We start from the raw sequence: 26,682 nt of genomic DNA on the forward strand, positions 1-26,682 counted from the left end.
ATCCAGCTGTTGCCAAACTACAAGTCCCATCATGCCTCTACTACCTCTGGGTTTCATGCTTGATGCTGTCAGAGTCTCGCTATGCCTCATGGGAATTGTAGTTTGGCAACAGCTGGAGGTCTGCTAATTCCATATCCCTGGGTTAGAGCATCTGTCAACATTTCATTGCTGTCTGTTCTCATTTGGGATGTGTCAGCTCACTTCCTGTCAGTTTCATGGGTGTCAGACAGAACAGGAAATTTTGGGAAATTCAACTAAAGAGATACACACAACAATAAAAAATGTTTTTCTATAAATCAAGAGTGTTTGGTATGCACCCTGTCAGGATTTATTGTTGCTTGTGTCCACATTGGGAAACCTTACTCTCACCTCTTCTCCAAGTGGCGGGTGATTGACAGAATAGGAAACAAGGAGAAATCTCCATAACAAAAACACAGAGCATTTGAAATCTAAAATATATCAAAGCATATTGCACAGATATATATCTATAGGTAACCCTTGTGAAGGGTGGATGCGTGGCTTTATGGTGGTACCATGCTCAATCCAACAATGAAGAGAAAGCCAGCACACCATAATTTGGATTCTCAAGAAAGATTAACTGAAGTTCCTTATTAGCAAAAAGTTACAGCAATGTTTCGAAAGCACAATTGCCCTCTTTTTCAATGTGATAGGTTTCTGTTTGTCACCTTTTTTTTTTTTTTTTTTTAGGTTTCTGTTTGTCACCTTGAAAAAGAAAACTATTTTTTGCATTTAAAAGTGAAACTAAAGGCAACACTTTTTTTTTTTTTTTTTGGATAGAGTGGCGAGAGATTACAAAACCTCTCGGTTTTTAATGCGGTCTATGTTCCAGTAAGGGAAATTCACCCTCTTAATTTGACCCGTTTACGACTATCATCAAAAGTTGAAGTAAGTGTCGGTTCACACTACAGCGACTTGGGATCCAAATTGTCAGACCTCAAGTCGCCCCAAGTCGCTTGACATAAGAAATTCCATTATAGTTAATGAGAGCCATCTTAATGTACACTACTAAAGTCACTCCAACTTCAGAAAAGGTTCCTGTATTACTTCAAGGTGACTTGTATGCATAGATTTCAATGGAAGTTGCCTCCAAAGTCGCATCTCCATCTTAACTGAAGCAACTTTACAGCAAAATAAATTAGTTTACTCAGGCAAACCCCTCCCCCCCACAGAGCTGATTATTCTGTGATTGGCCACAGCCAAAGTCGCCTGTCCTGGAGGCAACTTTATGTCGCGTTGTAAGTTGCTCAAAGTCGCGCTGAAGTCGCCTTCAAATCGCCTTGCAAAGTCGCGCTGTAAGTCAGGTTGCCCCTGTGTGAACCGGCACTTAAAGAAAATCCAATTTTGGCATCAGAACAGTAAAATAAGGGAAATCCTCCAATGTGGACACTAGTCCTGGTGAAAGCCCAGGATTCCCTCACTTTGGAGGGATTTCTTCTCACTTCCTGCTTTGGCTAGAGAACAGAAAGTGAAGGGAAATCACTCCTATGGGGCACAGATGCTCCATCCAAAATGAAAAAAAAAAAAAAGTTCTATAAAAAGGAACCAATGAAAATACCCAAACTTACCCATGGCTGGGGCTTTAGCATTGTGGCCACTTTTGGTCCATAATCATACACAGTGCTGGTATTGCTGCCTTGACAAGCTCCTCTCTTCATTCGCAGATGTTCGTGCTTATAAACAGCATGTGCTCCTTGGTCATCATCAGATCCTGGGAGAGGTTCAATCAAGTACATCTGCCCGTCCACTTGAATAAATCCACTGAAAAGATACATGGCCATGAAAATGCTGCAGCTGGAGAGTGTCAGGTATTTATATACATATTTGTATGTATAACATAATTACATTTATGGTGGGGGGGATCATCACGGAGCACCGGCTTACACAAATATATTTAAAATGTTCAACTTCAAACCTATCCATTTCTTGCAGCATGTTCACATAGCTGTAAAATTAGTTTCTCCAAGGACAATGTAAAATATGACTAAAATTGCAGCATGTGATATTTTTTCAGAATGCAATGGTGCCAATCAAATATTTCAAAGTAAACCTGCCACACGCTGAAAAATTTAAGACTGTGAGGCCTCATACACATGACCGAGGAACTCGTCGGAAAAGACACATCGTTTTCCTCGACGAGTTCCTTGTTAGGCTTGTCGAGGAACACGAAAAGCTTGCTTTGCGTACACACGGTCAAAACAAAATCTCCTCGTTCTCAAACGCGGTGATGTACAACACATACAATGGCAGGGGAAGTTTGATTCCACTGGCACAACCCTTGGGGCTGCCTTTGCTAATCTCATGTTACTACATGTTAAGTAAAAGTTTGGTAAGAGACAATTTGCACTTTTCAGTCTGTTACAGCGTGAAAATTGTGTTATCTCCATTACAAACGCTACTTTTACCGAAGGTGCGCTCCCGTCTCATACTTTATTCTGAGCATGCGCGGGTTTCTTAACATACACACGCTCGTGTTTCTCGTCGAAAAGCAGCCCGACAAGGAACACAACGAGGAAATTGAGACTCCTGTCGATGAAAAAGAGAACTTGTTCTCTTTTTTCCTCGTCGAGTTCCTCGACAGTTTGCTCGATGAAAAACGTACACCCGACAGGTTTCCTCTGCAAAAAAGCTCTCCCACCAAGTTTCTTGATGGATTCTATCGAGGAAAACGGTCGTGTGTACGAGGCCTAAATGTGAAAAAAACAAAACAAAATGAGCAGTAGATCCAGAAACACATGGACCTGGACCTTATGTAAATGTAGACTTTTACAGGAAAACACCCCACTATTTATGTTGGTTGTAATGTGATGGACAGCCTTGCCTGCCAAGAGATCTCCAGAAGTGAGAGCTGTGAGATCAAGTTTGACTTTTTTCAGGAAAAGCTTTGAAACAGGAAAAGCTTTGAAGCTTTGAAAAGCATTGAACATAACATTCACCAAATATTCACTGCTGGTGAATGTGTTTTAAATAGGGGTAATGATTAACAACTTCTCAATGTTAGCTGAATGTCACATTTAATGCTTTATAAAAATGGTCCAAAATCTACTGACTGATTTTTTTTTTGATGTTCACAGAGCGCTAGCAGCCATGAATCGCTTCCAATTTTAACAATTTTGCCTCATGCGGTTTTCTGGGCAATTTTCAGGTTTTACTTTCTTAAAAATCTTATCTGCGGAAAGAATAATCTTTCTAGCCTGCCTCATACATATTACCATTTATTGCTTTGGTTTTTTAGTGTCAGAAAATTACAGGTTAAGGTTTATTTGACTGATACAAAAAATAGCTAAATGCACAATTTTAGTATTTAATCTCTGAACTATATACTGAAAAGTTTGGTGTGCTCTAATAAAAAAAACATTATAAATGAGAAAATAAATCAGATTTTCAGTAACTTTAAAGCTTTAAATATCTTTCTTCTGAGTATATGAGGTGACAAGAAATCCAATTTATATAAATTTCTATATGTATTAATATGGTTATCTTTCTTAGCTGGACATTTTTTGTTCAACTAATTTGACCCCTTCTTTGTCTACTGAAAAAAAAAGCACATGTAAGCTATGCGTATCTTACTAGGCTTAACTAAATTCCAGTCACACTGATCAATATGAAAGAGCATTTCCTTCCTTCAAATGTACAAACTACATTCTATATATAGATTGCGATTATCTGTATCTATGGTTTTCTGCATATCACTACTTATATATCCTTTCGAAACAACCACTAAACTGTGTAGAAGAAGTAGGGGGATTGATACCTCAGGGCAGGAAATGAAGAATGAGAAATTACCTCCGTAAAGCACATTTCCTGTATATTATGAGTTTCCCAATATAGACGTTAATAATCTGAAGGCAGGAAGTTCTTTTTTACTTTACTTGGTATAATGAACATTCCTTGAAACATACAAAGCAATATCTTGCCTTATTCAAACTATTTATATCCATTTAAGCTGTTTAAAACTGTAAATGTAAATCTAACAAATAAAAAAACTATTAAAACTCACGTTTTATTAGCTGTGAGATTTTTTGCAGTCAGGGCCTAAAAAACGTATTTAAACTGTACTGTATATCCCAAGTATCACAGTTTATGCAAAAAACAAAACAAAAACAAAAAAAAAAGGTTTATAACAAATTGAAAACACCCAACATAAAGAGTTTTTTTTTTTTTATGTCTTTCAGCAAATTATCAACTTCACCCAAAACACCCAGAATGAAGCAGTCCAGGTTACACGGCCAGTACATTACACACCTGCATTTACCATTTGCTCTGCCATCACTACCATTATAAGAAAATATTACCATGAAAAAAAGCATCACTAGATTCTGTAAAATTTCTGTCCATTTTTTATATCTTTTTTCTCAATTTTTTTCCTCATTTCCTGTTCTTGTTGATGTTCGTAGAAGGAATAAAAGACATGACACTTTCTAGTTTTAACCCTAGCCACCTCTATTAAAAAAGGGTTTTTTGTTTTAGGCTCACTGGACTCCTGCTGTGAGCTGCTGCGATCTTTAATGTGAATCCAGCCATAGGCCTCGTACACACGACCGAGAATCTCGTCGTAAAAGAAACATCGCTTTCCTCGACGAGGTTCTTGTCAAGCTTGACGAGATTTTTGTCAAGCTTTTCTTGCATACACACTGTTGAGACAAAATCTCGTCGTTCTCAAACACGGTGACGTACAACACGTACTACGAAACTATACAGGGGAAGTTCTAATCCACTGGCGCCACCCTTGGGGCTGCTTTTGCTAATCTCATGTTACTGCGTGTTAAGTAAAAGTTTGATGAGAGACGATTTGCGCTTTTCAGTCTGTTACAGCGTGATGAATGTGCTATCTCCATTACGAACGCTACTTTTACCGAAGGTGCACTCCCGTCTCAAACTTTATTCTGAGCATGTGCAAGTTTTTAAGCATTCACACGAACGTGTTTCTCGTTGTAAACCAGCTCGACGAGAACCACGACGAGAAAATTGAGACTCCCGACGACAAAAAAGAGAGCATGTTCTCTTTTCTTCTCGTCGAGATCCACAACAGTTTTCTCGACAAAAAACATACACACAACCGTTTTTCCGTGGCAAAAAAGCTCTGCCAACAAACGGTCGTGTGTACGAGGCATTAGTCTTTGTCCCCATTGAAGAAATTACCCATCACTTACTGCCCTGACAATAGTGGAAATCTACTTTGAGGCTCTAACCCATCTTGCTCTATCAAAAACTAAATAAAACTACAAAAGCTAAAGAGAACCTGGAAAATATTAAGAAAAAGGAGCTAAAGGCTCCAGCTTCCAGCCAACTGATTTTACAATTTTTTTTTTTTTTTAGTCCTAACCATAATATGTAAACAAAATATATACAAACCCACTATACATTTCCTTTAAGATTCACAAACTGTTCAAGGAAATGTCGGATATGAACTGAACCTACGTACATGCAAATAGAAGATTGGGGGGAAATGGAACAAAGTAAACAGATAAGTTCTGCTTGGTTTCCTTTAGTTTCTGTGGCTAATTTCCCTGGGCTGTACATTTAAGCACATCTATGCACATAAATGCACCTAAGCAAAAGTAAAGTAGAGCTGAGCAATCTGTATCTATACAAGAAAATATATCGTTGGCACCTGCCACTTTAGAGCCCACCTATGGACCACTGGATCTCCCTAGGCATTACCAAGGGAGACATGAAAACAATAATACATTTATGGCTGTTTGGTTTGTTTCAATATAGTCTAATGAACACCAAGCTAATTAACGTGCACAAAAAAAACTGTTAACGCCAACACTGGGATAGCAAGACGTAGAAAAAAAAATTAACTACCATATGCATGAGAAGTTGTCAGAAACAGCCCATTTTTACACATCATTCTAAACAATTAGTTATAATTGTACTTAACCTTTCAAATCATTTACACGTGTGATCTCAAAATCCTTCTGTCTGCCTGTGAGAAGACTGCCTACAGACCTAAATGTGTAACCCTATCCAGTGGACTTTTAAAAAAAAATCTGTCTAACACATAGCAGGCAGAAGGAATGGATGACAAGATCTCTAATAAACCATGGTATAAATGAAATATGCCACACAAGCAAAACCTTACTTTATTCCTTTACAGAGGTCGATGCTGGCTGATGAGTCATTTTGTCCATCCACATGTCCATGATAAAAGCAGTGCTCCTAATAGACACAAAATATATTAAAAAATATATACATCAACGGTATTTGAAAAAAAAAAAGGCACCTTACATTTGCTTTTATTTTTTGTATCATGACAGAAACTAAAAAAAACAAAAAAAAACACACCTTCTAAGATAACATTGTCATATGTCACTGTTTCACAGTCAGATATTGAAAAAAAAGTTGATTATTTGGTGACTTAAAGGGGTTGTAAAGGTACAATTATTTTTCCTAAATAGCTTCCTTTACCTTAGTGCAGTCCTCCTTCACTTACCTCATCCTTCCATTTTGCTTTTAAATGTCCTTATTTCTTCTGAGAAATCCTCACTTCCTGTTCTTCTGTCTGTAACTACACACAGTAATGCAAGGCTTTCTCCCTGGTGTGGAGTGTCGTGCTCGCCCCCTCCCTTGGACTACAGAAGAATCAGGACGCCCACTAACACACAGCTCCTTTCTCTATCTGCAACGTAGAGAGCGTCCTGACTCTTCTGTAGTCCAAGGGAGGGGGCAAGCGCGACACTTGAGGATTTCTCAGAAGATAGAAGGACATTTAAAAGCAAAATCGAAGGATGAGGTAAGTGAAGGAGGACTGCACCTAAGGAAGCTATTTAGGAAAAAAACTGTACTTTTACAATCCCTTTAAGTACACCTCATTACTGTAAGGCCTCGTACACACGATAGGTTAACCAGAGGACAACGGTCTGAAGGACCGTTTTCATCGGTCAAAACCGATCGTGTTTAGGCCCCATAGGTTATTTAACCATAGGTTAAAAAAAAGCCAACTTAACCTATGGATTCCTAACCGATAGGTCAAAACCGATCGTTAGTAGGCACGACCATCGGTTAAAAATCCATGCATGCTCAGAATCAAGTCGACGCATGCTTGGAAGCATTGAACTTCGTTTTTTTCAGCACATCGTGTTTTACGTCACCGCGTTCTGACACGATCGGTTATTTAACCTATGGTGTGTAGGCGTGACGGACCATCAGTCAGCTTCATCGGTTAACCTATGACAATAGTCCTTCAGACCGTTTTCATCGGATGGACTGATCGTGTGTACGAGGCTTAATTGAGATTTCAGACCTTGCGTATGCAAACTTCTGGAATAGGGACTGAGTAACCAAAATAAATTAAAAACATGATATCTGATATGGTACTTGATAAATATAATATATAGTTGTTATGACTAAGGCCTTATAGGCTGAAACGCGCCAACCTTTCCTATTGTGTTTGTCTACTGTGGCTTGTCAATACATGATATCTGATATGGTACTTGATAAATATAACATAGTGGTTATGACTAAGGCCTTATAGGCTGAAACGCGTCAACCTTTCCTATTGCGTTTGTCTACTGTGGCTTGTCAATACATGATATCTGATATGGTACTTGATAAATATAACATATAGTGGTTATGACTAAGGCCTTATAGGCTGAAACGCATCAACCTTTCCTATTGCGTTTGTCTACTGTGGCTTGTCAATAAATACGTCTATTATTTAAGAGCAACGACCAGAGTGTGGATCATCTTTTTCCTCAGATATATCTATATGCATTTAAAAAATACACTTGGGCCCTAAATCCAATTGGTAACACCTCAATGAGTTCAGATCTCAATTACCGACACTCCTATGTACATAATGTTTGGTGACCAAAGCAGCATATTGCCTCTTTTACTTGTTTTACTGGTCCAAATCTATCTTTAAATGTTACGAGAACGTGTAAATAGGTTTTTGCTTTTGTACTGTTGGTGTGGCTATAAACTACGCAGAAAATGGCTTTCTTCTCTATGGCCTAAAAGGGACAGGCCTAGTGTTTCTAACCCGGCCTTGCACCTTGTGTTTCCTGGATGTGTGCAATCCAATGCCGATGTAAAATATCAGCTAGAAGATATGACTGAAGAACAGGCCATTTTCAAATACAGTATGTTTGTAAGGGATTCAAACATTGTAGTGAGCCATGTGTTACAATGACAGAGCCATGCAGGTCTCACCCAGCCTTCCAGGAGAGACAGATTGCAGAGTAGAAGGAAGGAGAAAACAGCAGACGGATCTTCATACACATCCTCCTCTCTATACCTCCTGCTCTGCATATGAGAGTGGGAGAGAGGTGGTGGGAGGACTTCTTATTCCCCCCCAACCAAATATTATACTTCTTATTATTTTATATTGTGCACACTCCATAAGACACGTATCTGCTCAGCTGTTCTGAGTAATTCCATCCATTTATCGTATATATTTACTATTATGTCATTAAAAATGGTACCCTAACAGCATATTACCTCTTGTTACAGAGGTGCTTAAACTCCGTATACATCCATGATAGCCAAAATGATTTGCCAATGTTGTTAATTTATTTTTTGTCTCCTGTGTTGCTGAATCCAATAGCAGCTGCATTGCGTGCTACACAAATTCCTTTGGTATGTGACATTTAATTACTCATCCAGCCAGGATACAGGCAAACACAAGCCAAACATAAAAACAAAATACGGGCAGTGCTGGCATTATCAATACAAGCACATGCAAGGGCAGGCCTGAAACTGTAAAGATAAGTCTCCCTTTTTCAAAATCTTTCAGATCACCTATTGCATGCAATTCTGCGATATGATCATACTAATGTGCAATATTGTTCTAAGAGAACAAGAGAGTGTCATGGAGTCTACTTCATTGTCATGCTGATCCATAGATTCCAACTGTCCCTGATTTCGAGGGACTGTCCCTGATTTGGAGCAATGTCACTCTGTCCCTCATTCCTCCTCATTTTGGATAGAGTTGTATATAAAATGCACTTTTTATCTCTTAAAAAAGTATTTTTACAGTCCTAAACCTTTCATCTGATTTCTAAATTGCTGCATTTGTAAATTCCAAAAGCCAATATAACAGAATAGTAGTGGTAAAAAAAAGCACTTGTGGGTTTAACCAACCATGTTTTTTTTTGTACAACTCCTTTAAGGGGCGTGGAAAGGGGTGTGTCCTATGCCTGCATACTTTTGCTGATAGGTGTCCCTCATTTCCATGTCAAAAAGTTGGGAGGTATGCTGATCCAATGCTTAAAAACTTTCTAAGGCAGCCTTTCTCAATCTTTTCAACACAGAGAAACCCTGGGAAAAAAAAAAAACTTTACGGTCTTTGGGAACCCCTGCTTAAAATGACTATATCAGCAACTTGCATTACATTAGTGTGATTTTCAGTGGGAAAAATGCTCCTTACGCTTGTGATCATTGGGAAAAATTACCACCTTTCACACCAGCAGACCGTATGTCCATATTTCATCCATCCGTTTTTGGATGAAATACGGACATACACGTATCCCAATGGGATATCGGGTGTCAGCGGATGAACATGAGTGTCCGATCTCATCAGTGTCCGCTATGCTCCGATTCTGCAGACAGAGGAAAATCCTATTTTTCCATTTGTCTGCAGATCCAGGGCCGATCCTCCCTATAGGCTCACTATGCAAGCCGCTTAGGGCCCCGCAAAGCTGCAAAGGGCCCCCCAAATTACTAGAGGCCCTGCCTGGTGAGAAGTCATTTTCGCCCCCTCACCCCACTTCTAAACTCGCTGGCTGAGTCATTTACGACAGCAGAACACCCCCTCACCCCGCTTCTCAACTTTCTTTAATGTGACATGTCACTGTCGTCAGTGCCCCCTGCTTCTCATTTTTATTGTGCCATGTCATTTTGCTTAGGGCCCCAGGGAGGTCAGGATCGGCACTGTGTGGATCGGATGAATATGGACCGTGTTCATCCGACCCCCCCATAGAGAAGAGTGGAGATCTGACAAGGCGGTCTCTGCAATGTGCAGGAACCGCCCTGTCATCTGCCGGCTCAGCAGGGATCAACTGAGCAAGCGGATGTATGGGATCCGTACATGTGAAAGGGCCCTTAGGGTTGAAAAAGCCTGGTCTAAGGCAATGCCTTGGAAAAAGTATATAACAATGCAGAAACATTAAAATGATGTGTGTAGAATATATTTAATAAGCATGTATTATTATATACATTGGATAAGGCAGCCATGCTAGCCTAGTTAGGAGACAATAGGGAATCACTGTAACGGCTTCCATTAATTTAATTTAATGGGTGGCACTCTGCAGGCAGTACTGCCATGAGCACGATAGTGGGGATCAATTTTGCCGGTCATGGGCACTGCTTTTACAGCTTAAGAGGGAGTGGTTGGGAAGCGGTAAAAAAACAAAATGCAGCTCAGCCTAATGCCTCGTACACACGACCAGTTTTCCCGTCGGGAAAACTGCCATGACAGCTTTTGGCCGGGAAAACTGACCATGTGTATGCTTCATGGCAGTTTTCCCGACAGGAAAACCACCGGGAATCACAGCAGGAAAAATTATGTTTTCTTTTTTACTGCCGTGATTCCCAGCGGTCTTTTTTCCGGCAGTTTCCCTATGAGAAACACTGCGGTGGAGCATACACACGGGCGGTATTCCCGACCAAAGCTCTCACCGCAGTTCTCCCGACGGGAAAATTTCTGGTGTGTACACAGGGAGAGTGACCGAGCAGGTTCTCGGTTTTCCCCCCGGGATTCCCGGTGAACTTTTTACCGCCGGGAATCCCGATCATGTGTACGGGGCATTACAGTTTCCTTTAGTTAGATCTCACTTTCTGGCATAACCACCCTGTTTACTTGATCTGTGTAGAATAAAGGAGAAAATATGCTTATCAGTATAGCCTTTGTTTAGCGTTTGCTTCAACTGTCTGTTTTAGTGGCAGATCTAATGTAATAATATTAAGTTAGGTTGGTTCTTTATTTTTACTTTAGCCCTGAAGTCACAGAATTAAGCAGACTATAGATAGGCCGATATCAGATAAGACTGTTCTCTTAACCAGTTTCAGTAAAAGTACCTATTTGACGCTGTCAACAGTAAACAAATGGATCCAATGATCTATAGCACGACTCTGCAGAGCGAAATATTGGTATCGGCTAGCTGAGAGATTTTACAAAAAGCTAAAAAAATCTCCCTGTGTGATAAGCACCCCTGAGGAGTTCATTATTGTCCTCTAAACACATACAAAATAAACCAGTAATTGCAAGTGATGCTTACAAATCTGGAGCGTTCTTTACTTTATTGTAGCCTTTATGGGCAGCTGGAGAGCGAACATCTTTTTCATATAAAATGTGTTATGCAACAATGTAACAGCAGTAATAAATCTGTGTCAGTGCTGCACGTATTTGTAAAAAAATTAAAATGTGTTACTCAGCAACCATGCTACCTGCGTTACTATAAACATATGAAGATTCTGAGAAACTGCACTGGCCTAAAAAAATAAAATAAAACCACAAACCGCTGTTAATGCGCTTTACATACAGTATATTGTGGAAAACATTAGTGTTCTCAAGAAAGCTAGTATGGTTAGATATAGATAGATAGAGAAGAGAAAGAGAAAGAGACAGCGAGAGAGAGAGAGAGAGAGAGAGAGAGAGAGAGAGATCTCCATATGAATTTATACTACGGTAAAGGGTCTAAAAAAAAATATATATTTTCTGAACGAAGGTTGTTTTCTTATAAGCAGTAGTAAAATATTCGATTATGGGTGCTAAATTGAGCTGAGGAGCATAGGAGATACATGTCTTTATAAAAAGACATAGGGGCAGATCCACGTACATCGGCGCATAATTGCATCGGGCGTAGCGTATCTAAGATACACTACGCCGCCGTAACTTACTTTTTTTTTTTAATCCTCAAAGAATGCGCGCCGTAAGTTACAGCGGCGTAGTGTATCTTTGGCGGCGTAAGGGCTCGCCATTCAAATGGATGTGATGGGGGCGTGTTTTATGTAAATACGTCTTGACCCGACGTAAACAACGCTTTTTTTCAACTGCGCATGCGCCGTCCGTGGGGGTATCCCAGTGCGCATGCTCCAAATTAAACCGGAACAAGCCAATGTTTACGACGGTGACGTCATTCTACGCAAAGCCCCATTCACGAACGACTTACGCAAACAACGTAACATTTTTAAAATTCAACGCGGGAACGACGGCCATACTCAACATTGGCTGCGCCTCATATAGCAGGGGTAACTATACGCCGGAAAAGGCCGAACGCAAACGACGTAAAAAAATGTGCCGGCCGGACGTACGTTCGTGGATCGCCGTATCTAGCTAATTTGCATACTCGACGTGGATTTCGACGGAAACGCCACCTAGCGGCCAGCGGAAAAATGCACCTTAGATCCGACGGCGTACTAAGACGTACGCCTGTCGGATCGAGCCCAGATGCAGTCGTATCTTGTTTTGTGGATACAAAACAAAGATACGACGCGGGAACTTTGAAATTACGCGGCGTATCAATAGATAATTACCAAATGCATGGAACTATTGCACTTGCTGGGAACTGGTTATTCCGAAAAACATTAGTGTGACACTGGTAATGATATAGAATAGCCTTGAACAAGGAATGCTTTTATTTGACTTTCCATATCTGTGTTTAAAGCTGTACTCCAGGCTGGAGAAAAAAAAAGTAGTCTTGCAGTGGCACCTTCCCTGCACTTGTTCATTATTTCTAGGGGTGCCAGAAAAAGGAGAAATACCTTTTTCTATGCTCTAGGAGGCTCCCTCTGTCAGTGTGGTAGAGCCTACTCTCTAGACACTCACAGACCCACATACAATGCAGGGTTATTGTACATAATGACATCGAAGGACCTTCCAAATGCAAGAGCTTCTATGATCCAGCAGGCCCCCCTATCAGAGTGGTGGTGGCTCCTCTCTAAGATGGTCACACACTTACCCTGTGTGTGTGCCAGAGTTTCAGGACGGTGCTGGAGCCTGATGGAGCGGAGAATAGGGGGAAGTAATACTGCCCCCCCAAAAAAATTTTTTACCCTTTCAGAGCAGAGTGATCCACTGCAAGGGGATTTTTGTGCTCCAGCCCGGAGTTCAGGTTTAATAACGCACAGCATGATGAAAAATACTATAGTAGTCAGCAGATATTCAGTTCAGAGCTGATGATCTGAAATACACTGGTTTGCAGTCATTCAAAAGTAAGAAGATAGTAGTACATTTTGCATGCAATGTTTAATTCTCAGAAAATTAGAGAACGTTTGACAGAGAATTTTACCTTGCTGTCCTTGAACATCCAGGGTGGTGGTGAGATAGCATTTGTAAGGCTAGGTCCACATTAGCCCTTACAGTACAATGCAGCGTATTACCTTCCAGGCTAGCGCCGGTGTTGGCACCTACAGGGAGCAGCACACTGTGACTGCACTGCTTGTTTTTTCTTTTTCTAAACTTTATTTATAGTGTCAACATGGTGACACCTCATTTATGGCACTGACATACAGTGCCATCCAGGATGGGGCAGAAAAATATAGACATGGTGTTGTGATGTGAACAGGACACATGAAAAGTAATTGTTTTCTATATGCCCTAGCGTTGAACTGCGTTTATCCAGAACACTAGTCACCATACATAGTGTGAATAAGCCCCTAGGGGTTCAGTGTCGATGGGTGTTCTAGTCAAACACTGCTTTGCATTTGAAAGCACACAATGGCATTCCAATAAAAAGGTAGAATTTGACATCAAAAATTGTGTTTGACTTGCTTTGCCTGAAGACCAAACTAACATTAATAGGATATGCTGCATCCACAGAAATATAGTGCAACCCAAAGCCAGTCAAAACGCAGATTGTAAACCGCCATGTATACTACTCAATGAAAGGTGATTTTGCTGAATTATGCTTGACATGTGTTCCAAAAACACAACACAAGCAGCAGTCCTAAAGCAGAAAAGCAATGAATAGACAGAGAAGCTGGAGGGAAATAGGCACCTAAACTGACTTCAGAGGTGCTTGATAACTAATCATGACTACTTTATGACTAATCAGTGATTAAGAGGTGAAAAGCCAGCTGTGGGTTTCTAATGAAATCTGATCATGTCCGCTACCAGTCATATAACAACCAATGTTTGTCACAGTGCCGCCTCAACCTACGCAACATCTCTAAAATATGCCCCTTTCCCAACCAAGAACACCACTAAGCGTCTAATTCCCTCCCTGGTCATCTCTCACCTCAACTACTGCGACTCCCTCCTCATTGGATTACCTTTACATAGGCTACCACTCCTGCAGTCCATCATGAATGCTGCTGCCAGACCTATCCACCTTACAAACCACTCAGTGTCTGCTACCCCTCTCTGCCAATCCCTCTATTGGCTTCGGCTCACCCAACAAATTCAATTCTAAATACTAAAAACAACTTAAAAAGCCATCCACAACTCTGCCCGTAGCTACATCACAGACCTAGTCTCAAAATACCAACCTACTCATCCTCAATCACAAGTGGGAAATTTAAAAAAGGGGGCGGAGGTAGATAATACACCAGGGAAGACACAGTATGGGAGAGGAGGCATGAGTAAACAATAGAGAATGGGAGAGGTTGCAATAATTAGGGCTGTGCTGTAACTCCCCCATAGGAAAACCCATAATCTGGGCTTCAGTGTGGGGTGGAGCTACAGCAAGCACAACCAGAAATATCAATGTTTTCTATTGCACAAAGACAGCACAGATCAGAATGGGACCAAGTGATAAAAGCACTTGGTCCCCTTGGGGATTCAACAACCATTTGTTGTTGTAATAATAATATAAACTACAAATACAATGATAAATACTTGATATATACAGGGTATACAGTCATCTTTCAAATTGAGGCAAGTAAGGAAATTACAAAACAAGTGGTTGTAAACCCTTAAAATGTACCCAGTGAAGTGATTGGCCTTAGGTGATGCACAGATTAAACAACTCCTCCTACATAAGTTGTAGCCATTTATCTACGTTTTTCTCTTCACTACAACCAAAGTGCAGAATGATTACAGCCTGTCTTAGCTTAGAGAAAGCAGGGGGTGGGGAGCTAAAGTTACATTCTGCAGATCCCCGATTGAAGGGAAGGGACATACCCCATTCACATAGGAACCGGGGCTGTCAATCACAGTCTGTGTGCTGAGCTCCCTCCCACCACCTGTTTTTCTCTTGATGTCAGGAAGTGATAGTGACAGTGATAGCAGAGGAATGAGGCAGCAGACAGAAGTGACACTTAGTGAGACAAGTACACACTATAGAGGGATATGCCATGCCCATATTTCATGTCTGAGATTTACAACCACTTTAAAACTCTTAACTTAGCTCTTAACATTGGCTTATGGTAGATATGAAATGTACCTACCTGCCCATTCTGCGTTTCTGTCACTTCTGTCCCATCATCCACAGAATAGGTTACTGTAAACTGTTTTGCCAGCAATTCTCTAAAAAAGACACATTATATATTAAGTCAAATTCTTGAAATAAATGGTTAATAAAATAGAATTTTAAAGCAGACCACAGTTTAAAAAATACACAAGGTAAAAGGGTACCGAACCTGATTTACTAAACAGAAATGCACAGCATCCAGCTTTTGATTAGTGGCAGTACTGCAGGACATGCAAAATAGCTCAAATCATACAGCTAACAAAGCAGAAAAAGGATTATATTGTCTAAAAAAGTGACAGTTGTTTTTAGCTGTGACCAATGAGATTTGAAATTATGGTCAGATGACATATTTTCAAAATTTGAACTTATATGGTAAACTAAAACTGCAATTATTTTAGCAAAGGGTGCAGCAATGCTCATTAGCTACTTGTTTGCTTCAATGATAGAATTGCTTTTAACATATAGGCAAGACTTCACTCGACTCCACTCCCCATCCAAACTAAACCGTGTGGATGAACGAATCTGCACTGCCGGCTATTGTATTCTGACAGCTGTCACCCTGACTATTTTATATATACAAGTTCTGGGAATGGCAAAGAGAGTAGAAGTAGTGTGGGTGGTGCAACTTTTCTCAGTAGCAGTGGTTGCTATTTACCTTTACGGTACTGTAAGAAAGCTATTTACCAGAAGCAGCAGCCTGTAGGTAATGGAATACAGACCATAATATATAACTAATTTGTATGGTGTTGAGCCAAGACATTTTTTACTTTAATGCATTCTCTGCATTAAGATAAAAAAGGCCCACACATCTCCCTAAATATTTACCTATTCCTATTTCGATCCAGCACTGTGCCCATCTGCAGTGGTGCTCTTCTCGTTCTCTCCCCTCACAGAACATGGAGCCATTGGCTCCTACTGCTGTCAATCAAATGTTGTAAGCAGGGAGAGAGACATGCATGCTGTTGTGTCTATAGGGGCACAGAGATTCCAGAAGAAGAGGATCCATTGCACAGAACAAGTTAGTATAACATATTGGTTTGTTTTTTTGTTTTTAATTATTGATTTCAACCTCTTTCAACAAGAGGGGCATTTACCAAACCAATTATTTCAATACCTGTTTTTTAGCAGCTTCAGTGTGTAGTTCTTTCCTTCCATGGTTAGTGTGTATTGAGCATGTTCTGGATACAGTGTCTGTAAACAACGACAATTAACAGCAATTATACCAATACATCAATGACTCACTAGTACAATAACACACTAATTGGGTCTAGCCTAGTCTATTATCGTCAACATAAAAATAGCCTGAACTGCCATGTAGTACCAGAAGAGAGAAAGGCTCAGTTATAATAGGGGTTAAAGTGGTTCCAACCGCCCCCCCCCCCCCACACACACACACACTCGATCCAGCACTGTGCCCGTCTGTTTTGGCTCTCACTGGCTTTGTTGAAGCAGTGGAAGCCATTGGCTCCTGCTGCTGTCACTTAAATCCTGTAACAAGGGAGTGGGCCCAAGCTGCTCTGTGTAAGTCTATGGATGCAGATAGTGTGGCTAAGGATTGGACCCAAAGAAAAGTGGCTACTTATGGTGGCAAACTGACAAGTGAAGGAGCAAGGAGCGCCAGTGGGGGACCCAGGAGGGTCGGGGCTGCTCTGTGCAATTCTATATATTTTTTTATATTAAACTTTACATTCACTTTAATTATATGCCAGCAAAGCAAAATTAAAAAGAAGTGAACCTCTGCAAAGCTGTCTATTATGCAACAAAAGTTAGTAAAGATTTTAATTGTGTAATTTTAAAGTTTATGTTCAGCCAGAATTTTTCATTTTAGCTGTGGATAGAATGAGGAAGAGTTAAAACTCCTCTTGGGTTCTAACTGCTATCCCAGGCTCTGCTATAGCGTTTTTGCTTGCTGTTGTCATACGGTAGTTTTCACTAGACAGGAAGTGAGGTCAAAGGTCACTATACAGGAAGCGAGGTCACAGTTTTCACTAGACCGGAAGTGATGTCACTATACAGGAAGTGAAGTCATAGTTTTCACTAGACAGGAAGTGAGGTCATAGTGTTATCCAGACCGGACGTGAGGTCAAAGGTCACTTGTGAGGTCACTATACAGGAAGTGAAGTCATAGTTTTCACTAGACAGGAAGTGAGGTCAAAGGTCACTATACAGGAAGCGAGGTCACCGTTTTCACTAGACCGGAAGTGAGGTCACTATACAGGAAGTGAAGTCATAGTTTTCACTAGACAGGAAGTGAGGTCATAGTTTTATCCAGAACGGACGTGAGGTCAAAGGTCACTCGTGAGGTCACTATACAGGAAGTGAAGTCATAGTTTTCACTAGACAGGAAGTAAGGTCAAATCCGTAACAAGCACAGAGACAACAATAAAAATCTATCTTCTTTCTGCCTGTTTTGCTGTTGGAGATTCTCACACTTCCTGTCTGGAGGGATCATTATCACCAGTACACTAAGTGAGGGAAACACTTCAGCCTTGTTCACACGGAGTTCAGCTTGTATAACAATGTGTACAGCAAGCCTTTACAAAGCATTTACAGAGCTTTTGGCAAGCTTTGTGGAAGTTTTTAGGGCTTGTTTACATTTATGTTGCCTTCTTAAGAGCGATCAGTAGTGGCTCTTCAGAGGGCATATGACAGGTGGTGAGAAGATGTTATGTCGCCCCTCACTGCCTATTTTAACCCCATTAAAAACCCACACCACCACCTCATAATCGTGTGCATTGCATTGCTAGTAGCCCACTGAGCTTTTTGCTGAGACAGGTTCTCTTTATTGAGACAGCAGGGGTCTATTATAACCCTGTTGTCTCCCTTACGCTCCACTGTGGCTAATCGAGCACAGCAACCGGGGAGAGTGACAGTCAAAGCCGGAAGTAACGCAACACATGTTGCTTCCATGTTCATTCACTGGAGTGGAGACGTTCGCTGGTCTCCTTTTGTTCCACCTGACAACACCCATCATGCCAATCCCCAGCCTGCAGGTGGGACAGCAAAGCCCAGGATACATGGTGGGTAGGGTTGCCACCTCATCCCTTTAAAACAGAACACATAGTAATTACACAGGTTCTGTGGCTGATTAAGGTGGTAATCAAACTCACTTGGTGCCTTATCTGCATTAAATTAGCCCCAGAACCTGTGTAATTACTATGTGTTCTGTTTTAAAGGGATGAGGTGGCAACCCTAATGGTGGGGGCAGTCAGTCTGTACCCAGCTTTACACGCGTGCAGTTTTATGAAAATATCATTGTATATTCACATATAAAGGAGAGGCCTCTTTTGGGCACAAAAATATAGCAACAAAACACACTATATGCCAAAAATCACCCTTGTGCATGAGACCAATAAGTAGCTATAGACTGATAGTTTGCTAAAGTACAAACCAACCAAGGATTGTAAACCTTCCCTAACCTATCAACAACGTCACTTCCTGTCTACATACACTGCACTTCAGGCTGCATGACATATTTCAGGGCATGTTCCTGATGGTGACAACAGTGGACTGTGCCTGCACGTGTGTCACTTCCTGTGTCTCCATCGGAAGCTTATGTGACAAGGTAGGACACAATTGTCCTGTTACCATATAACAGGAAGTGACAAAACAAAGCGTTTCATGGCAGGATCATTATCTATAAATTTATTCAAATTTAAAAATGACTTTCAAAATGACATTGACATTGTATTGCCTATTTGAAATGAAAGTACTTGGTTAACTTGAAATCCTTCTGTACCCAGGGGGAGGGGGGCATATACTATTTCACACTATACATTATCTTACTCATCGTCTTTACTTAGGAGCACCATGAAGTTTAAAGCTTACATTTGTCATCTGTGACATGTTCACATAAAGAAATGTACATTTTCATGGTGAGTAACAGGGACATATGAACAGACATCTTACATTATGTTCTAGCTGGATAGCCCTCCTCTACTGTATGAGTCAAAGTCCCAAGAACTCCCAGCGACATGAAAAATAGCTCTATGTGCGCTGCGTTGGAGGGGGCTGAGCCAGATCAGAGCAGGAACTTTGTCTCCAAGGATGGTTTACGAGTTGAGTTCCTGGATAGCCACATAAATTTGTCCTGTCATTCCTGCACACCCAGTTCACTGACCGACCATTTTTTACGTTAACCTTTTCAGTACCATGTACATACGCCCTGCGCACTCGTATGTACATTTAAAGTTACAGATTAGAGCTGCACGATTCTGCGTAAAATGAGAAGCACGATTTTTTGCTTAGAATAAAGATCATGATTCTCACGGCGTAACATCATCTTCCACATTACACAAAAAAAAATTAGGCTAACTTTACCGTTTCGTTTTTTAATTTTATTTATTAAAGTGCATCCCCCCCCACAAAAAAAATTGCGCTTGAAAGACCGCTGTGCAAATACAGTGCAACAGCCACCATTTTTTCCCTAGGGTCTCTGCAAAAAAAAAAAAATTATATATATATATATATATATATATATATATATATATATATATATATATATATATATATATATATATATATATATATATATGTGTGTGTGTTTGGGGGTTCCAATTTATTTATATTATTTTTCCTTTTCTTTTTTTCCCCAGACACCATAGGGAATAAAATGGCGGTCGTACGTTATGTCACACCGTATTTGCGCAGCAGTCTTACAAACAGATTTTTTTTAATAAAAAAAAAAGAACACAGTAAAGTTCGCCCAATTTTTCTTTATATTGTGAAAGATAATGTTACGCTGAGTAAATTGATACCCTACCCCCATGCTTCATAATTGTGCCCGTTCGTGGAATGGCGACAAACTTTGACCCATGTAAAATCTCCATGGGAGACGTTTAAAAATGTCTATGGGTTACCAGTTTTGAGTTACAGAGGAGCTTTTTTGCTAGAATTATTTCGCTCTGTCAAACGAAACAAGATTTCTCCTTATCTCCGATGTTGAGATAAACTTGGCAGGCTGCCTGGATTTTTTTTGCCAGCTGTCAGAAATAAGCAGAGAACTCTCAGCACTTCTTACATAGAATCGGGGGAAATGCTTTTTTAAGATCGGACGGGGAGCAGAATTTGCAATTTCGATTCTTTAACGATTATTCGTGCAGCCCTGTTAGAGATGTTGATTGGTATAATATCTGATCAAATGAAAATCCATAGCAATAAACATAGCTCTATCAGTTTATGTATGACTACCTACCTGCAACCCATGCAAATCCCGCTTTGAAAGAACTTGGTGCAACCTTTGTGGAATCACGGTCTCATACATCTTAACATGGGGAAGTTGTATCATTTCCGAAGAACCTGGAGAGGAAAAACATGAAACCAAAATGAAGGGCAAATCTCACAATTAATAAAAGATCTATGCATCAGTATAAAGTATTCCAATGCAACTATCATCCAAGAGGTTCAACGTACACCAATGAAATTGGTGATATTTAGGCAAAATCTCGGTTTACACAGACATGACCAAAATGGAGACAGTGGGGCAGATTCATCAAGGGGATACGACGGCGGATCTCCTGATCCGCCGTCGTATCTCTGAGATCCGATGGTCGGATCTATGCGACTGATTCATAAGAATCAGTTCCGCATAGATCTCCCTTAGATCCGACTGGTGTAAGTGCCTTACACCAGTCGGATCTTAGGCTGCAATCTACCGCCGGCCGCTAGGTGTCGTCGCAGTTTTTTACACGTCGGATATGCAAATGAGGAGAACGTCGTTTGCGTTCGGCTTTTTCCGGTGGATAGTTACCCCTGCTATATGAGGGGTAGCTAATGTTAAGTATGGCCGTCGTTCCCGCGCCGAGATTCAAATTTTGACGTCGTTTGCGTAAGTCGATCGGGAATACGGATGGCCGGAATTTACGTAGCCGCCGAAAACATTGACGTCCTAGCGACGTCATTTGGAGCATGCGCACTGGCAAATTTCGCCGGCGATGTATGCGCAGATAAATCGGCGCGGGAACGCGCCTGATTTAAATTGTACACTCCCCCTAGCCGCGGAATTTGAATTCCGCCGGGGGAGTTACGATCCAATGGTGCTATTTTCGAGGTAAGTGCTTGGTGAATCATGCACTTGCCTCGCAAAATTGGACCGGCGGATCGAAAATCTGATAGATTACGCAGATCTAAAGATCCGCTAATCTATCTGAATCTGCCCCACTGTGTTCTGGGATTGTAAACCCTCATGAGTGCTTAATCCTATTCAACTAAAGCCTAGTACACATGAGCTGAATGGCAGGCAGCATCGGCCGATTTATTAGAAACCGTCCGACATTCAGTCCGTGTGTACGGCAGTCAGTTCTGTCGAAGGGTCATGGCTGAAAAGGGTCTGCTGACCGGCTCCAATGGCCAATGGCTGAGAGCGCTGACCAAAGTGCTCTGGCGGGGTGGGGGCGCTGTGCTAGCGCTGACACAATAGCACATTGGATTGTATGAACAGCGGCTATGATTTTTTTCTGCCAGTAAATACCTTATACAGCCCACTTCCTGTTTGTCAGGTAAATAGTCTAGGCTTATGACATCATGCACAGCTCTCTCTCGCACTCTTGTGAGAGTTTGCCAGGAAGGGAGGGGGTGAGTCATAAGAGGGCTAATGAGAGCTGCAGAGCTGGAGGTGTGCCTCTGTGTGTCCGTGAAAATCCAGGAAGTGAACAGGCAGCAGCTTCAGCTGCCCACTGTTATAATAGATGCAGCCAGACTCAGTGGAGGGAGATTTCTGCAGCATATTTGGCAAGTACAGAAACACAGTATATGTAAAATTATATGCAAAGTGGTTGGAGGGAATATTCAGAATGGCAAAGATGTTTTTTTTACAAATTATGTGAGCAGACTGCAGTTCCTCTTTACACATTTTTCGTTGTTAGAACATTAGTTCGTTTTTCTAATCATTAGTGGGGTCGGATCGACATTTGCTTTTAACTGCAATGACGAGAAAATTAGAAGGAGCAAGATTGAACATTTTTCTCCAATGTACAAATTTCAGTTTATGTTTTCATTTGGTAAAATTTGCAGTCCGGAGTCCGCTGCAGTTTTATTCACTGGTTCGCACCTGAACCGGACCCAAAATCGCACAGGACTCTTTTCAAAAATGGAACGCGGTCGCTTCGGACACGTGTGAACCGGATCCTTTGAAAGCTGCTCCGGTTCACGTGTTATGAGAATCAGATGCGGTTCAAAGCATATCCAATTTGCATATACGTACTGTATGTGAACCGAGAAAAGAACAGAAGAACGTGTTTTTATATACATGTGAACACAGAGAAGCTGATTTCTAAATATTTAAGCAAAGCAAACTAAGCAGTTTCTTATTTATTGCCCCCACTCAGATTCCAGGTCCCCCCCCCGCAGGTTATGAATGAACAGAGCAGATGCCTTGAGGATGGAAAAGAGCCCTAATGAAATTCTCTAGATTTTATATCTCAGCCTCAATATGTCCACACGATGCAGAAACATATTGTACGTTCTCTAGCTGTCTATCAGAATTATAAATGTAGCTTTAGCAACAATATATAATAAACTCCAAAGACATGCTGGTATTGGCTTCTGCCTAAATTGGCCCTAGTATATGAATGTGAGTTAGGGACCTTAGATTGTAAGCTCCTTGAGGGCAGGGACGGATGTGAATGTACATTGTATATGTAAAGCGCTGTGTAAACTGACAGCGCTATATAAGTACCTAAATAATAATAATTTGGAATTCTTTGGTTATTAGGCCTTTCACTATGTAGGTCAGGACCAGTTATTTAGCTACACCGCAAGGCTCCACTCCCGGTTTCCCTTAGCTAGAATGGCGGTGCCTGCTAACGATCCGACGGACAGATCGGCCTCTGAATGGCGGTGCCTGCTAACGGTCTGACGGACAGATCGGCCTCTGAATGGCGGTGCCTGCTAACGGTCTGACGCACAGATCGGCCTCTGAATGGCGGTGCCTGCCAACGATCCAAAGCACAGATCGGCCTCTGAACGGCGGTGCCTGCTAACGATCCGATGGACAGATCGGCCTCTGAATGGCGGTGCCTGCTAACGATCCGACGGACAGATCGGCCTCTGAATGGCGGTGCCTGCTAACGGTCTGACGGACAGATCGGCCTCTGAATGGCGGTTCCTGCTAACGATCCGACGCACAGATCGGCCTCTGAATGGCGGTGCCTGCCAACGATCCAACGCACAGATCGGCCTCTGAACGGCGGTGTCTGCTATTGATCCGATGCACAGATCGACCTCTGAATGGCGGTGCCTGCTATCGATCTGACAGACAGATCGGCCCCTGAATGGCAGTGCCTGCTAACGATCCGACGCACAGATTGGCCTCTGAATGGCGGTGCCTGCTATTGATCCGATGCACAGATCGACCTCTGAATGGCGGTGCCTGCTATCGATCTGACAGACAGATCGGCCCCTGAATGGCAGTGCCTGCTAGCGATCCGACGCACAGATCGGCCTCTGAATGGCGGTGCCTGCTATTGATCCGACGCACAGATCGACCTCTAAATGGCGGTGCCTGCTAACGATCCAACGGACAGATTGGCCTTTTAATGGCGGTGCCTGCTAGCGATCCAACAGACAGATCGGCCTCTTAAGGGCGGTGCCTGCTATTGATCTGACAGACAGATCGGCCTCTGAATGGCGGTATCTGCTATCGATCCGACGGACAGATGCTGTCCCTATTAAAAGGCAGCAGCTACAGTGTTTCTGTTTTACTTGTTACTATATTAAATATCCCCAAAAAATATACAAAAAACTTTTTTTTCCCATAGTTTAGTCCGATACGTATTCTTCTACATATTTTTGGTAGAAAATTGATTGGTGTGCGCAAAAGTTCTAGCTTCTACAAAATAGGGGACTGTTCTATGGCATTTTTATTAATACTTTTTTTTTACTAGTTATGGCGGCGATCAAGAATTTTTATTGTGACTGCGACATTATGGCGGACAGATCCGACACTTTTGACACCAGTTTGGGACCATTGTCATTATTACAGCGATCAGTGCTATAAAAATGCACTGATTACTGTAAAAATGACACTGGCAGTAAATGGGTTAACCACTAGGTGGCGCTGCAGGGGGGTTAAGTGTTCCCTAGGAAGTGATTCATATAGGTGGATTCACATACACCGCCCTAACTTTGCGGCGGCGTAGCGTATCGTGTTTACACTACGCTGCCGTAAGTTAGCGAGGCAAGTACATGATTCACAAAGTACTTGCCTGCTAAGTTACGGCGGCGTAGCGTAAATCGGGCGGGCGTAAGGGCGCCTAATTCAAATTTAGCTGAGGGGGCGTGTTTTATGGTAATGGGGGGTGACCTTACGTGAATGACGTATTTTACGAACGGCGCCTTCCGCCTACATTTCCCAGTGTGCATTGCGGCAAAGTACGCCGCATGGTCCTATTGATTTAGACGTGGACGTAAATGACGTAAATCCCTATTCACGGACGACTTACGCAAACGATGTAAAATTATAAAATTTTGACGCGGGAACGACGGCCATACTTAACATTGGCTACGCCACCTAGGGGGCATGTTTATCTTTAGGCGGCCTATATCTTACAGGAACGGCGTATCTGTACTGCGTCGGCCGGGCGTACGTTCGTGAATAGGCGTATCTAGATAGGTTTAAGTGTATCTCAGTTTGAGAATACACTTAAACTTAGGTCGGCGCAGATTCCGAGTTAGGTCGGCCGGCCTAACTCTCTGTGAATCCACCTATTACTGTTAGGGGGCGTGGCTCCGTTCCCGATCACGGGGGAACGGTCATCAGTGACAGTGTCACTAGGCAGAATAGGGCAATACCTTGTTTACAAAGGCATTACCCTGTTCTGCTCTTGCCGACCGCAATCGCGGGACTCCCGGGAACATCGAGTTCCCGGGACCCGCGGCCGCACTCGGCAGATTCAAATGGACGTACCTGTACGCCAATCTTCCTGCCTGCGCCATTCTGTCTACGTAAATAGGCGTGTGGCAGTTGCAAGTGGTTAAGATATATTTGAAAGAACTACGCTGACACACGCCAAGTGGGTTGGGGGGGGGGGGGGTTCCACCTCCTAGCGAATCCATAAATGCATCTCAAGCATGTGGTACCATAGAGTTTAATCGTGGAGTTGACAAGTTTCAAGTCCTCCCAGATTCATCAGGAAGGTATATTTTTGCCACACAGTGACGGGAAGTAAAGCAAACGCTACATTTTTTCCACTGTCCATATTATCCACTATAGGCTGCTGTGTTAGGCGTTTGTTCAGGGGTGCGGCAAAAATGCGCCCAAGCGCCTGCTTCCAGTACCAGTGTGAAGAGGGCCTACGAAAGATTATTCCCAGAGTTCAGCTTGTAGACAAGTCAGCTGCAATTAATGCTCTCTATACCCAAGTCACTTATACAAAATGTGTCTCCAATTAGCTCTTCCTGTATTACAGTAAAATGGAGTAAGGGAATCCAGCGTCTCTCACGTTTACTTTGGACACTGTAAAGGGAGTGGTGTGTACTGGAAGGTAATCATATTAAAGGGAAAAGGATGACAGGCAGGGTTAGCAGGGAAATGGAAGGAAGAGACAAATGGGGGTGGGGGAGAGCTGAAGAGACCATAAAAGAGGAAGAGAAGAAATAGTACAAGGACAAGGAGAAGCACATAGAGAAGATAAGGAAGCATTCCAATACATTGAGTACATGAAAGCAGAATAGCGGACATTTATCACTCTTGTCTTGCCCATTGTGTCCAGTAAACAGCCTCAAAGCACAATTCAATCGCATACTGCGACTGATTTAATTTCATCGTTCCAATACCAGAATCATTCGCAGACACAAACAAAACGCACTGTCACAACTCACAGAAATGATTAAGGGCCAGTTCACACCACACACAGTCCAATGCATTTTTTTTCTGCATCAAAAACGCATGGAAAGTAGGTTATATGGTTTCCAATGGCATTGTTCACACCAGTTCTTGCAGTTCCAGTTCTAGGAAAAAAAATTAGAACATGCTGCATTTTTCCTGCACTGGAACGCTGTAAAACGCATCAAAATATGCACTGAAACGCACCAAAAATGCCCTGGAACACACATGTTCTTATTTAAGATTCAGGGCCAGTTCACACCAGACGCAGTTCCGTGTGCATTTTTTCTGCACTAAAATTGCATGCACAATGTTTTCCATGTATTCCAATGGCTCTAGTTCACACCACGCAGTCAGTTTCCGGTGCAGAAACTTACCAGAAACTCACTGCATGGGGTGAACTAGAGCCAACTAGAGCCATTGGAATACATGGAAAACACTGTGCATGCATTTTGTGCAGAAAAAAAAAGCACAAGAACCTGAACG

General features: G+C 41.9%; 1 protein-coding gene across 2 annotated transcripts in view; it reads right to left on the reverse strand.

The window, feature by feature from the left end:
- Positions 1-26,682, reverse strand: part of ADAM8 (ADAM metallopeptidase domain 8) — a 57,264-nt gene that overhangs the window by 28,179 nt on the left and 2,403 nt on the right. Inside the window, exons 2-6 of one of the 2 annotated variants that reach the window (XM_040320750.1) lie at positions 20,569-20,672; positions 16,489-16,565; positions 15,352-15,430; positions 6,107-6,183; positions 1,587-1,779 (exon numbers count right to left, since the gene is read on the reverse strand). In XM_040320750.1, the coding sequence (XP_040176684.1) occupies positions 1,587-1,779; positions 6,107-6,183; positions 15,352-15,430; positions 16,489-16,565; positions 20,569-20,672 (530 nt within the window). Of the gene's footprint in view, positions 1-1,586; positions 1,780-4,018; positions 4,522-6,106; positions 6,184-15,351; positions 15,431-16,488; positions 16,566-20,568; positions 20,673-26,682 lie in introns of those variants that run through there. The other variant, XM_040320751.1, reaches the window with a different exon arrangement.

Source organism: Rana temporaria, chromosome 8, assembly GCF_905171775.1.
Source record: "Rana temporaria chromosome 8, aRanTem1.1, whole genome shotgun sequence".
NCBI classification, from domain to species: domain Eukaryota; kingdom Metazoa; phylum Chordata; class Amphibia; order Anura; family Ranidae; genus Rana; species Rana temporaria.